Source organism: Neolamprologus brichardi, chromosome 17, assembly GCF_056152115.1.
Source record: "Neolamprologus brichardi isolate AB-2024 chromosome 17, ASM5615211v1, whole genome shotgun sequence".
NCBI lineage: Eukaryota > Metazoa > Chordata > Actinopteri > Cichliformes > Cichlidae > Neolamprologus > Neolamprologus brichardi.
In genome coordinates this window covers 30,623,044-30,635,622 of record NC_142120.1, presented here as the reverse complement: position 1 = coordinate 30,635,622, position 12,579 = coordinate 30,623,044, and the positions used below count along the sequence as shown (strand labels likewise).

The 12,579-nt window shown below is 38.7% G+C and overlaps 1 protein-coding gene across 5 annotated transcripts in view; it reads left to right on the top strand.

The window, feature by feature from the left end:
• The window catches only part of LOC102798479 (discs large homolog 1-like protein), a 122,530-nt gene that overhangs the window by 78,921 nt on the left and 31,030 nt on the right, over positions 1–12,579 (top strand). For all 5 annotated transcript variants that reach the window (XM_087830930.1, XM_087830927.1, XM_087830929.1 and 2 more), the window contains 6 exons: positions 306–475; positions 664–800; positions 1,044–1,188; positions 2,931–3,063; positions 5,340–5,496; positions 6,001–6,103. In XM_087830930.1, coding sequence (XP_087687056.1) covers positions 306–475; positions 664–800; positions 1,044–1,188; positions 2,931–3,063; positions 5,340–5,496; positions 6,001–6,103 — 845 coding nt within the window. The remainder of the gene's footprint in view (positions 1–305; positions 476–663; positions 801–1,043; positions 1,189–2,930; positions 3,064–5,339; positions 5,497–6,000; positions 6,104–12,579) is intronic.

The window sequence follows — 12,579 nt, the reverse complement described above, 5'->3', positions numbered from 1 at the left end:
CTTGGTAAAGCCAGTGGCTCTAGACAATCTTTGAACATGAACAAGAGATGTCTGATTGAACCAAGAACTGTCTATTTTCAGTTTCTGGTATTTGATTGTGTTCACTCACCCACTCCAATCTCCCCATTTCAGGACGTATGTCTAGTTTAGCTTTAATTCTCGAAAAGAAAGCGACCACTCACTGTCAGCCACTCCATTCCCACTTTGCTCTTAGACTGAGCAGCATAACATTTGTTTTTCCTCCCAGTTCATCTCCCCCATCCAAGTCAGTTGACTTCTTTACTTCATGTATTGTTGCCATGCAGGGTGAATGACTGTATAGTCCGGGTGAATGAGACGGACGTCAGAGAAGTGACCCACAGCGGCGCCGTGGAGGCTCTGAAGGAGGCCGGTGGTCTGGTCAGACTGTGTATACGACGCAGGAGGAGCCTCACCGAGAGAATCCTGGATATCAAACTAGTCAAAGGCCCCAAAGGTGAGACTGTGCTAGCATAGCAACAGACTGCCAAGTCTACAATTAGTCCAGCACAGATATATTGCAGTTATTGTTGTTGTGGTACTATAGCCGAACACTTCGTAAAAAAACAGTGTTATGACTTACAAAAAAAGTATCAGATGTTAAGAAAATATTCAAGCGTGTGACCCAGTGACTTATTCTTCCAGGTTTAGGATTTAGTATAGCTGGTGGAGTTGGAAACCAACATGTCCCTGGCGACAACAGCATCTATGTGACCAAAATCATTGAGGGAGGAGCAGCACACAAAGATGGACGTCTACAAATAGGCGACAAGCTTGTTGCTGTATGAAAACACTTCCTTTTTTTTTTACTCTGTTCTCTTTTGTGCAAATTTGATTTAAAATCTAATTATACACACTAAAGTGCATATGAAGGTTGCACTTCATATTACTGTTAAAAAAGAAGTTACCCTAAAAGGGGTACCATCCCCATGAACTTGAATGGATGAATGGATGGATGGATGGATATTTATCATGTGTGGCGCATGTCTGTAGAAAATAATACCGTTTATGTCATTTATGTTCAGGTAAATGGTTCCTGTTTGGAGGAGGTAACTCACGAGGAGGCAGTGGCCGCCCTAAAGTCGACTCCTGATGTCGTGTACCTGCGTGTGGCCAAACACACCTCCCTTTTTATCAATGACAACTTCCCTCCGCCCGATGTCACTAACTGTGAGTACACAAAAAGAGCTCGACGTTCTGAACGTTGAATTTTTTATATTTTAATTGCACAACATGTATTTGTGAAACCCAGTTTCATCCGTCTGCGTAGACTCTCGCTATTCTTGAGAAGTTCAAAAACAACTTGCAGTCAGACAGCGTGCCGCTGACTGTTGTACACATCGTTGCCACCAAGATGGTGAGGCGATTTAGAGCCAGATGGTGCTGAACAAAAAAAAAAGAAAAGAAAAGAAAAAGAAAGAAAACGGCAAGGAACAAAGCTGAAATTTGTTTGCTTCCCACACATAGAGAGAGCTGCTTTTTACTGAAGCCCTGAACAGTGACTCTTACTCAGAGCTTGTCATGAATCATGAAACTCGACCAGCAACCAATCAAGGAAACAAAGAAAAGTCAAGCAAAGGTGACGTAAACTGTAAACGGGTACATGGAGTTAAATTAGCTTTCGCGTAAAATAAAAAGGTACCTACAAAAACCATTATTAACATCTGCATGTCCTCTCTTTACATGCCATCAGATATACTCAGCTAAGATATAATCATATATAGTCTTTATTTAATCACGCAGTCTCATTGAGGTTCATATCACATTTTATAAGACACCTGAGAACAAGAAATATTCAGAAAAATGATAATGACACGATACAGACGTAGACTCTTTAAAAAATAAATTACATCAGCTAATAAAGCTCTCCGAGGGGAGAATGGAGCAATCGTTATCACTCGATTTAGATCAGAAGAGAGCTTTATACATGTCAACTGCTCATACGGGAAACAATGAGAACAAAGTTATGAGGGTTAGCTTGCAACTTTTATGTCATATCTTGAATATTAATATTAAATGAAAATCAGCTCTCAAGCTGATGCAAGGTCGGTACCTAGTTATAAGAGCTATCTGTATGTTAAAGAAACGGTGCATTTAAAAAAAGCAAGCCAGAAGTGTGAGATCACAGTTTAAAAAAAATATGTAAGTTATTTATTAAATAATAATAAGTAATAAGTAAATATTAAGACTACTATAGAAAGCTGTTTTAGGATAGAGATTATTTGACATCCATGAAATTTTCTGTTAAATATGTGACGTCACTTTAGTCAGTTTGGGATGATAGATTAACTGGATTGGAAATGCACATTACCTAGTTTGATTTACTGGTCTTATAAAAGCAGTTTCTTATGAAAGCAGTTTTAATGATCTTTCACATCTATGTGGTAACATTAAGAATATATTCTATAATGATCACATCTCCCAGACAGTGTTTTTTGTTATATAACGGTCCGATTATAAGACTGGGTAAATTTGGTTCTCTGGATTCCTGCCACTTGTCGTTTCTCCAACAGAGCATATTAACAGAGAACATGTCATTTATCACTGCTGTGAATCTACCATATTAACAGATACTATATATCACGCTGTCTGTCATTTCTCAGGACGTTTCTTGGCTCTGCGGTACTTTTTTCAAAGTACATCATTTAAAAACTGTGTACATAGAAAAAATGTTTTTAAAACAAAGTACATTTCTAAGTGACCCATAAGTGACCTGTATATACTGTGCTTGCTATCTATCTATCTATCTATCTATCTATCTATCTATCTATCTATAGGTAGTTTTCATCCTCTATGTTGGTTGTTCGATTACTTAAATGAAATCACAGGGACTTACTGAAATCACATTTGAATTCATGTCTTATGTGTTACGCAAAAATAAGACAAAGAAATGTCTGTATTTGTTCCCACAGCATATTCCCCACACCAGGATAACCACATCAGCCCCTACATGAGTGGCAGCCAATCTGTAAGCCCTGCCCCGCTGACCACCCCCAGATACTCACCGCTGCCCAGGTCCATTGCAGGAGACGATGATATCACCCGGTGAGATCTCAGTTTATCTTTGTAGCGCACAGAAAGAAATGAAATTTCTGTCCAATGAGATAATAGTTCAAGATAAAGTTTCTAAAGTTTTAACTGCCTATTAAAACTGACCTGTTGTGATAATTTGGAGCTCCACTGAAGCAGCTTTGGATGATTGAAAGTTGAAAATAATCTTTGGTTAGCTCGGTTCATGCACTGTCTGAAAAAAGCTGTTTTAGCTCCTCCCCCTTAAAGGCAACTTTTTTCCTACTGGCTGCCCCTTGTAAACAGGTTATGCACTGACCTGTTTAAAAAGGGCAGCCTAAGATATCCACATTAAGAATAACTTCATTATTTCAAGTATTAGATGCTTTCTTATTCACAAGGGTTGCCACATAGGGTCGCTCCTGTGTTTAAATTGGCAGGTTTTCTTAAACACTGGATGCTATTCCTGTTACAATTCCAAGTGTAGCCATGTATCCTCCTGGGAGTGAAGCAGAGATGTTTTCACCTAAAGTCAAAACTACACTATGGAGCCTCTTAAGCAGCTGGGAAATCTCATTAGGCATGAGATATAGAGCAGTCTGAACTGTTGGAATTACTTGTACTTGTGCTGACGTCGTTATTTAAAATATTGCTATTTTTTCTTTCATTGTGAACATGCACCACTAGCAGAATAGCCCCACTTTGAAAACTGATCAGAAGTTAATCACAAATTAATCAACAGTAGATTATCAGTACTGTTAAGCATGGTATGGACATGGCAATAGTTGGCTGTCGAATTCTGCTGTTTCACGAAAGAAGTACATGTTGGTTTACTTGAAGTTATGTTAGATTAAACAACTTCCCAACATTTGCATATTAACATCATATGATGGTTATAAACAGTCTTTGTCAGAGTCACATTTATTCACAGATGTCAACCAAGAAAAAAAAAAAAACGAAAATAATTTGACAAAATGTGAAGAAATTGTTTTTCAGTTTGTTACTGGTTTAGTTTTGCATTTTATAAAATGACAAAATCCACAATCAAAATCTTGTATTTTCAAGCTTCTTTCCTTTGTGCTCTGAGGTCTTTAGTGAGAGCAGCGAAGAATGACCTCAGTTCTTCCCTGCTCTGCCTCTGCATCCGTGTTTGCTCTGTGTGTGTGTGTGTGTGTGTGTGTGTGTGTGTGTGCGTGTGTGTGTGTGGCAGTGAAAGGCAGATGGCCCTGCAAATTTTGTCTGTCAAGTAAACTCAGGTTACATACGCGTAGAGACACACCACACACACAGATACACCCTGAGTGCTGCTCTACTGTCTTAATCCATTTTAATGGAGGGATTACTGCTTATCACAACCCTCGTCACTCGACTGGCATCACCGTGGTTACCAGAATATGACCTATTTCGTCATAGACCTTTTGGGCCAATCAGTGCGCTTTGATTATAATAAATCTGATAAGCCTCAGACAGACTGCAGAATGGTCATTTTGACGTGTGTCCTTCTCTTTTCTCCAGCTATTTTTCCTCGCTCGCTCTCTGATTAGTCACACAAATAGCAGATCATGGGTTTTAAAAAATGTCCACTGAGTGAGCAAAACTTTTGCACAACAGATGAATTCAGGTTAAGGATCAGATGGAGGGACACGCTGGTTCATTTCTATCTCAGCAGTAATTTCCATACATGCTCGGAGTATCTGCCCGTGCTGACTTTTTTTCCAAATGTAGGAGAAAGGAGGCCAGGATTTGCTGTTGCAATACAAAATTAGTCAACAGCCCACATTTGTGAATGTGTCTGATTACGAATACACACAAAAGAACTGTTCTGTTTTTAGAAGAGACATGAACCAAGCCGAAGCGCTCTTGTTATCTTGTTTTTACACATGCTGACGGTGTGCGTAAAAACTTTTACCAGTGGTCGACTTTATTTGCTTTTCATCCACTCATCCAGCTGCTTCATCACTCGCTTGTGTTGACTTGGATTCTTTTCTTTCGTCCTTTTTACGAGACGTAGAGGCTAGACCGGCTCTCATTGTTCACGCTGTGCTACAAAGTGCGATGCTGACATCTGCTGGTGAAAACAGAAAGTAATCTTCTTTCCTCCCGCAGAGACTAAACATTTATCACCACAAATTTTTCCACATTCAGAGAACGTCATATAATGAAGTACAACATTATTTCAAAATGTGTGTAGTCACTGACTCATCAAATGTATTCATACATTACAAAACTGATGAACTGGTGTCCTAAACAAGGAGAATACCAATATAAGTTGCCATAATGTGATGTCTTTGTTTGATTTGTGTTTCTGTCAGGGAACCCAGACGGGTGGTGCTGCAGAGGGGATCTACAGGTCTCGGATTTAACATTGTTGGAGGGGAAGATGGAGAAGGGATCTTCATTTCCTTCATTCTTGCTGGAGGTCCAGCTGATCTCTGTGGGGAACTTCGAAAGGGAGACCGCATCCTGTCGGTATGAACTAAGACACCACGCATACAGATCCCTGAGAAATACGACACAGCGTTCGTGAATAACTCCTAATTCTGTTTATATTAATGTTTCACAACAGATTTGCTTTGTAAGGATGTTGTACCTTAAAAAGTAGAGCCATTGGAATCAGTTCCAGATGCTTATTTGCAGTGATTTGTTAATCTGAAGGTGGAGTTAAGCTTCACATAACTTTTCTTTGTTTTTCGTGCATTACCAGTCAACTGGCGCCCTCCGGTGACTGAGTGCATTCTCGCGATGTGGTGTGTGTCCCGTTAAAATGAAATAGTGGTTTAATTTTCTTCACACAAGATTCACGCTAGATTTAATCCTCAGACTGTTGGGACACTGACAGTCCCTGTAGAATTACTGTTATTTTGAATTATCGTATGCGAGTTCTATCAAAACAAAACCTGCACTTGTGAGTGTTTTCAGTTTGCTCGTGTCAGTGCATCTTCAGCTGCTAATTGTGTGTGTCTGTATTCGTAGGTGAATGGGGTGGACCTGTCCAGTGCAACACACGAGCAGGCAGCCGCAGCTCTGAAAAATGCAGGACAGACCGTCACCATAGTAGCCCAGTTCAGACCAGACGGTGAGTGCTGGAGATTCTGCATGTCTATTATTCACATGTTCACTGTAATGTGTGGAATATTTTTCATAAAATATTTGAAAAATACAAATGTTATGTTCTGGCTTGAAGCAGAAGGTGGTACGTCATTTTTTCCAATCTTGATTCTTGATTCTTCATCTTGGTTTTGGTAAAGGCTGAATGTTTGCAGTGATCACAGAATCAGCATGTTGCTGCCCTCTATAGCTACAATTCTACCGACTCTGTGGGAAAACCCAAAAATCTGAATTCAGTATGTGTGGGCAGAATGTATAAAGAAGACAGAGAAACCAAACTTCACTGCCTTTGTAAATGGAAAGTGACATCTTCTCAGCATGTAACAGCATGCTTTGTATTCTTCCTAATAAACAATAAAAAAAGTAGTACAGTCTTTTGAATATTTGCATAATATCAATAAGCGATTTCCATATTATGCAAATATTCAAAAGACTGTACTGGAAATTCACTAACTGTGGAACATCTACACTTGTGAAGGCCCTCGCTGATATATTCCCTTCTTTATCCTTTAATCCTAATAGCACATGTATCATTTAATGTCTGTGTAAGTAGCTGTGCTGTGTGTTCTCATAGAGTCGGTTCTGGTTAGGCATCATAATGATTTCTCCTCTTTATATTAGTTTGAGATATCGGGCATTTCACATAAGTCAGTAATAATGACCACAATTTTGAAATTAGGGACTGAGCCCGTACACTCAACAGGAAAGTCACAGAGCAGAGGTGCCGAGAATCATTTTCCCATAGACTTACTTCTATGAAATTATTTTTTACCTTCGAAATCTACAGCCATTCTTTATATTTTATAATGCTTTGATCAGGACACTACATTGTGACACCCTCATCAAGTATCTGCAATCTGAAGAAAAATAACCGGTGGATATATATTATAACACTAAAACATATAATAAGATGCCCAACCCTGCCCTTTACTCTAAACAAATCCTACATTTAAGTCTAACCTTACTTCTTATTCAAATCTGAACGCTCACGACAGTTTTGATGGGTCATCCTAAAGGGAGAAGCACTCAGAATATCCATTATGCCTGTGTCTAACACACATTTGTCCTCATAAAGTTACAATTAATACAGACTCTGGCTGAGTTTCCCAACAAACATCATCCTGAATATTTTTTTACTGGAAGTGACTTAGAAGGCCGTAACCTTGGAAACCAGGTTATAAATGCTGATAGGCTAATGGGATGCTGCCGTACCGGGAGACCTGAGGATAGCAGACACTATTTCACAGAGCCGAAACAATATCAGGCGAATCGGTAATCTGTCTGCTGGGAGAGAGTGTGCGCGTTTGATTTTGGTATCAGTCAGACAGCTTGTTCATAAATGTGTTATTAAGGGCATGAGCAGTGTATTACACACCGGATTAGAAGACCTTTACAGAGTCTGCTGTGAGTATGTATGTTTTCCACATGAACAAGTTGTAGCCTATTGATAAATGATTTAATATATTTGCTAGAGTCAAACAGAAATCCTTCCTACCTGGCCCTGTGTGAAAAGATAATTCTCCCCTAAACCTGTGTTTGTGCCACCCTTGGTAGAAAGTACTGCAATCAAGCATTTGTGATCACTGGCAGCGAGTCTTTCGTATCACTGTGCACTTGTGAGGAATTTTGCCTCACATTCATTGCAGATTTGTTTTAACTCAGTGACATTGGAGGGTTTTTTCAAGCATGTTTAAGGTCATACTAAAGCATCTCAATCTGGTTCTAGTCCAGACTTTTTTTGATGATGATCAAGCCTTTATTTGTCGCTGCAATGATACACGTACATGTTACCTGCAGTGAAATTGGCCCCCTTTCAACCATACATACATTGCACAAACATCACATTGGGAAGACAGGTTAGAAGAGGTAGCATGGTAAGAAAAACAATGAGGGGGGGCGAAGAACTCCACCCAGACTCCACCCAGAGCTCCTAAGAGAAGAGCAGTTTGAGAACAGAAAAAAGTCATTAACATGTTTTTCAGCTTTCCAAAAAAAAAAGTGGTTAATCACAATTAATTCATGATTTAACAAGAAGGGCCAATTACTTTGTCTCAGAGGAGCAGGCAGGTTTTGATAGCATTTCCCCCTTAATAAAAAAATATTTAAAACTGCATTTTTTAATTACATTGGTTATCTTTGTATAGTATTAAGTTAGCATTATGTTTGATGATCTAAAACATACAAGTGTGACAAATTTGCAAAAAACTAAAAAATAGGGAAGAGGGGAAATATCTATTCACAACACTGTATATGCAACAACTCTATAGAAGCCTGCAAAGGAAAAAGTGATTGCAAAATATGTAAGTTGACTCAGTAGTATTAAGATTTGATATCGTCAGGTCAGTACCAGGCATTGTGCTGGAGTTCAGGGAGCACATGAGAGGGAGGTCACACTTCTGAGTGGGCAGATGTAGTCATTAGTCAACATATAAACTGTTGGGAGTACAGTGTATGTCTTTTTTTATGTGATGACCTTGATATGAAAAGGGACTGAATCCATTAACAAGACAACAGACAAATGTCAGCAAGCACAATAGAGATTTGGGCAGAATTTGGGCGAGAACATATGAGTTAGAGCCAGAATATCACCTTGAAATGTTGCATAGTAATTAGGATTTAAATGACTTTATAGCCCAGATAGTCCATCAAACAGTTTGCTGGCCAAGCTGATATTAGTCTAAACATAGTCTAACAGGGCAACCACACATTAAGACTGGGAAGGCACTGTCGGAAGGTAATGAAGTTCTGCAGCAGCTGCAGTATGCAAATATCTTGGAAGCTTATGAACGCCGTGCAAGGATATAATCCATACATCATTCTGAAAACTGTGATGTATGGATTATGAATTCTCAAAGGTCGTACAAGCATGATAAATGGATTATGAATTCTAATTTCAAGAGGTTAATTGAAGGTCCTAAATGAAGTTTCGTTTAAGGTGCACAGACTTGTTACTGGACAAAGAAAGGCTCAGACGGCACAAGCTTGTTTGTAACCAAAGTTGAAAAATGCAGATCCGTCTCATAGCTCACACACTGTAGATTAGTTAAAGCTGTGGCATGGCGGGCAAAAAAGAAGGAGATTGCTTTGTTGATTCCTTAACAAGCAAATATGTACAACCTGTTCTTGGAGGTAGTCTTATTAGTCAGTGACAGATTTTCCTGTCAAATCAAAATGCCTCTTAGATTTTCAATATAAGCTCTTTGCAATAACTCATATAAATCACATAATCTGATCAGATAACCATGCCGTTTGCCACTGATGACTGGGAAGATGGCCAGCTGTTGTAAAATCCAAATCAAGTCCTACAAACTTTAGTTCTGGTTTAAAGTTTAACCACTTTATTAACACAACTTTTAGCAAGCAGTCAGTCTGTGAAGTTATTATGTGGATATCACATAGTATTTATTGAAGATATCTAAAAATAAACTCAAAGGTAGTATGTTTTCAATGCTCTGGCATTAATATACTAGTGGAAGTGAATGTGTAGTGGTGCTGATAATGCTGTGTTTGTTTCTGACACTTCATTTATTTCTCACTGGAACTAACTAGTGGGAACATCGGAGTAGGGCTGCTTGATTATGGCAAAAATGATCACGATTATTTTCACTGAAATTGAGATCTCGATTATTTGACGATATTTATTTAACAATAACAATGTATTGAATAATGACTTTAAAGATTGTCAAAAAAATAATATAAAATAGTGTGCAAATACGGATAACAGTGCAAATGTTTGCAATATAAAAAATAAATGAAAAATGTAAACATCTATGTTTAGTGAATTTTGCAGTGTTGCTCTGTGGTGCAGCTACGACACTGTAGCAAAGTTTACACACTGTGTCTACTTGATCCACGTCTGACTCCGCGAACCCATAATGTTTCCACACCACTGAAGTTTTTTTTTTCCTCTCTTTTCAACCAACGGCAGTCACTCTCCTCCCCAAATAACTTCTGCTTAGCTTTCCGAGCTTCCCTCGGGTCCTCTTAATTGTTGTGACACGTGTTCGAAATGCAGAGAGGCCACACGGAGCAGCGCGAGAGTAAAGCACGAGGGAGGGGCTAATAATCGGCTCAGTCATTTTTAATGATCGTTGAAAGCCCAGATCGTAATCGAGATTAAAATTCGGTTAATTGAGCAGCCCTACATCGGAGCATATCCTCTTGGTTGTTCACGTCTTGTATGGGGTATTAAGTGGGATCAGCACCATGGATAGTGCCCAAAGAGCTCATGAGGTTTTAAAGGAGTAGTCTGCCTGCTTCCTCCTATTGATCTGTAGTATATGATTAGCGTGTTCCCACTACTTCTACAACAACTAACTTTACCCAAGTGTTAGCTTTCAAAGCTTAACTGCTTATCATAAAATTCTTAAGTAACTGCTACAAAACTTCAGGGATAAATTAAATAACATTTGGTTTTGTGGTTTAAAAATCTACAAACATTGCAGTGAGTCTTTCTTTGATTTCCTAGAAGGACATTTCATTTTACTTTAACTAACTGTAAATTGTGATTAAAAGAGTAACTAAGATCCATAAAAATGTTGATGACACAGATGTTGATGACACAGATGTTGAGTCAGTTCTAAACTGCAACTCTGCCAAATCGATTAAAATACAAAATAAGTAATACAGATCTTGTGTATGGGGGGTTCAAGCTGGAAGAGGTAGCCAGAACATGAAGGCACTGAAGGTACTGAGGGATCTAAATCTAAGAGAGGAAGAGGCTAAAATAATGGTGAGAAAACTGGAGCAACCATAACTTTAAACCGATCAGGCTAATTTCCAGTCATCTTTGGCATGTTTGCTAATATCCTGCTGATACACAACTAACCAATGATCAGTATGGTTCAAAAGTATGTTGGCTTATATTCGACCAGCCCTGCCTTGGCATTTGGTCTGTCATTAGATAACATTATCATCAGTTAACCAGGCTTACATGCTGCTCTGTATCTTAATCTAAAACAATCAGTAGAAGAACACCATTGTGTCTCTGTGTCGTGACTCTCCTATACACCTCATTAGTGACTCTCGACTGAAATTTTATATCAAACCTTCTGTCCATGCTGGGCTTTGGTCAGGAGTGTGTGTGTGTGTCCATCTGAGGTCCGTGTTAGTCCCATTCCTGTGGTGATGGCCAGCAGTGCTTCGTCTGTTTCACAAACACTCTTCCTGCCAATGGGAGAAGAACTCATAACGACCTCCACCAGGAGAGGAAGAGAGTGTCTGTGTGCAGGTCTCCTTCTGTTATTTATATTAAATATGTTGGGCACTGTAGCCAAACGCAGCACAGCGATACCCCAAACTGAACTGTTCTGTGTGTGTGTGTGTGTGTGTGTGTGTGTGTGTGTGTGTGTGTGTGTGTGTGTGAGAGAGAGAGAGAGAGAGAGAGAGATTTGGTTCAAGCTGATGCAGCAGATATGGATCTGTGTTTATTTGAAGTACAGCAGATGGAGCGTGTTTGTCTGAAAAGTCTTCCTGCTGCATTAATATTGTTGGCATCTGTCATGTTGTTTTAGGGTGTTTGAAGTCATTTCATATGTACACTCACTGCCAGGTGAGACTGCAGAACCAGCCGATGTCTGCAGTAACTTCATAACGATGATGACTGCAATAATGATTTTGTAAGATCTCATTTCAGAGTAAACTTGACGTGCTTTGTGTGGCATTTGTAGGAGATAATAGGAGCATAAGATTTACAGTTGTGTGTGTTATTATGCACTAATTGTTTGTAATTAATGGCACCGGTAACAAGGTATGAGTGGAGAAAATTGATTCTGTTCTCAAAATGTTGTAAGTCATTGTAAAAATCATCTTTTGAGAAAAAGGGAAACAAGATTATGTTGCACACACTCACTGCGTACTCACAGTTACACAGTGGGATGAATTGTACACTCTCCTATCTATGATATTGTTTGTTCCTATTATTTTAATTTTATATATAAGATCACTTTGTAATGATCTGAAAGCCTACATTACCCATATGGCAACTTGACTGTGGACAGGTGATATAAGTAGCAGCGATCAGGCTACAGAGGAATTATTTTCACTCCTGCAATCTCCGTGCAACCATTTATCACCCCTTTACTAAAGTGAAGTCATCCTAATGACTTTGTACCCAATGTTCTTGTCGATGAGTACACAAAGCCTACAATTTATCAGTTGTAAACATTTTTACATTTTTTTTATATTTTTGAATATAGAAATTTCATCCAACTTAACAATGTTTAACAACAATGTTTAACTACTATGTATAAATCTATTATTTCCTTTACAATTTTGCATTAGTAGTACAGTCCCAATCAAAAATGGCAAAAAATCATATTTTGCATGATTGGATCTTAACAAGGTTCCAAGTAGAGCTTCAACATGCAACAAGAATAAATGGGAGTAGGACAAAACATTTTTTGAGCATGTAATTTATTTAAAACAATACTTAAACTAAAACAG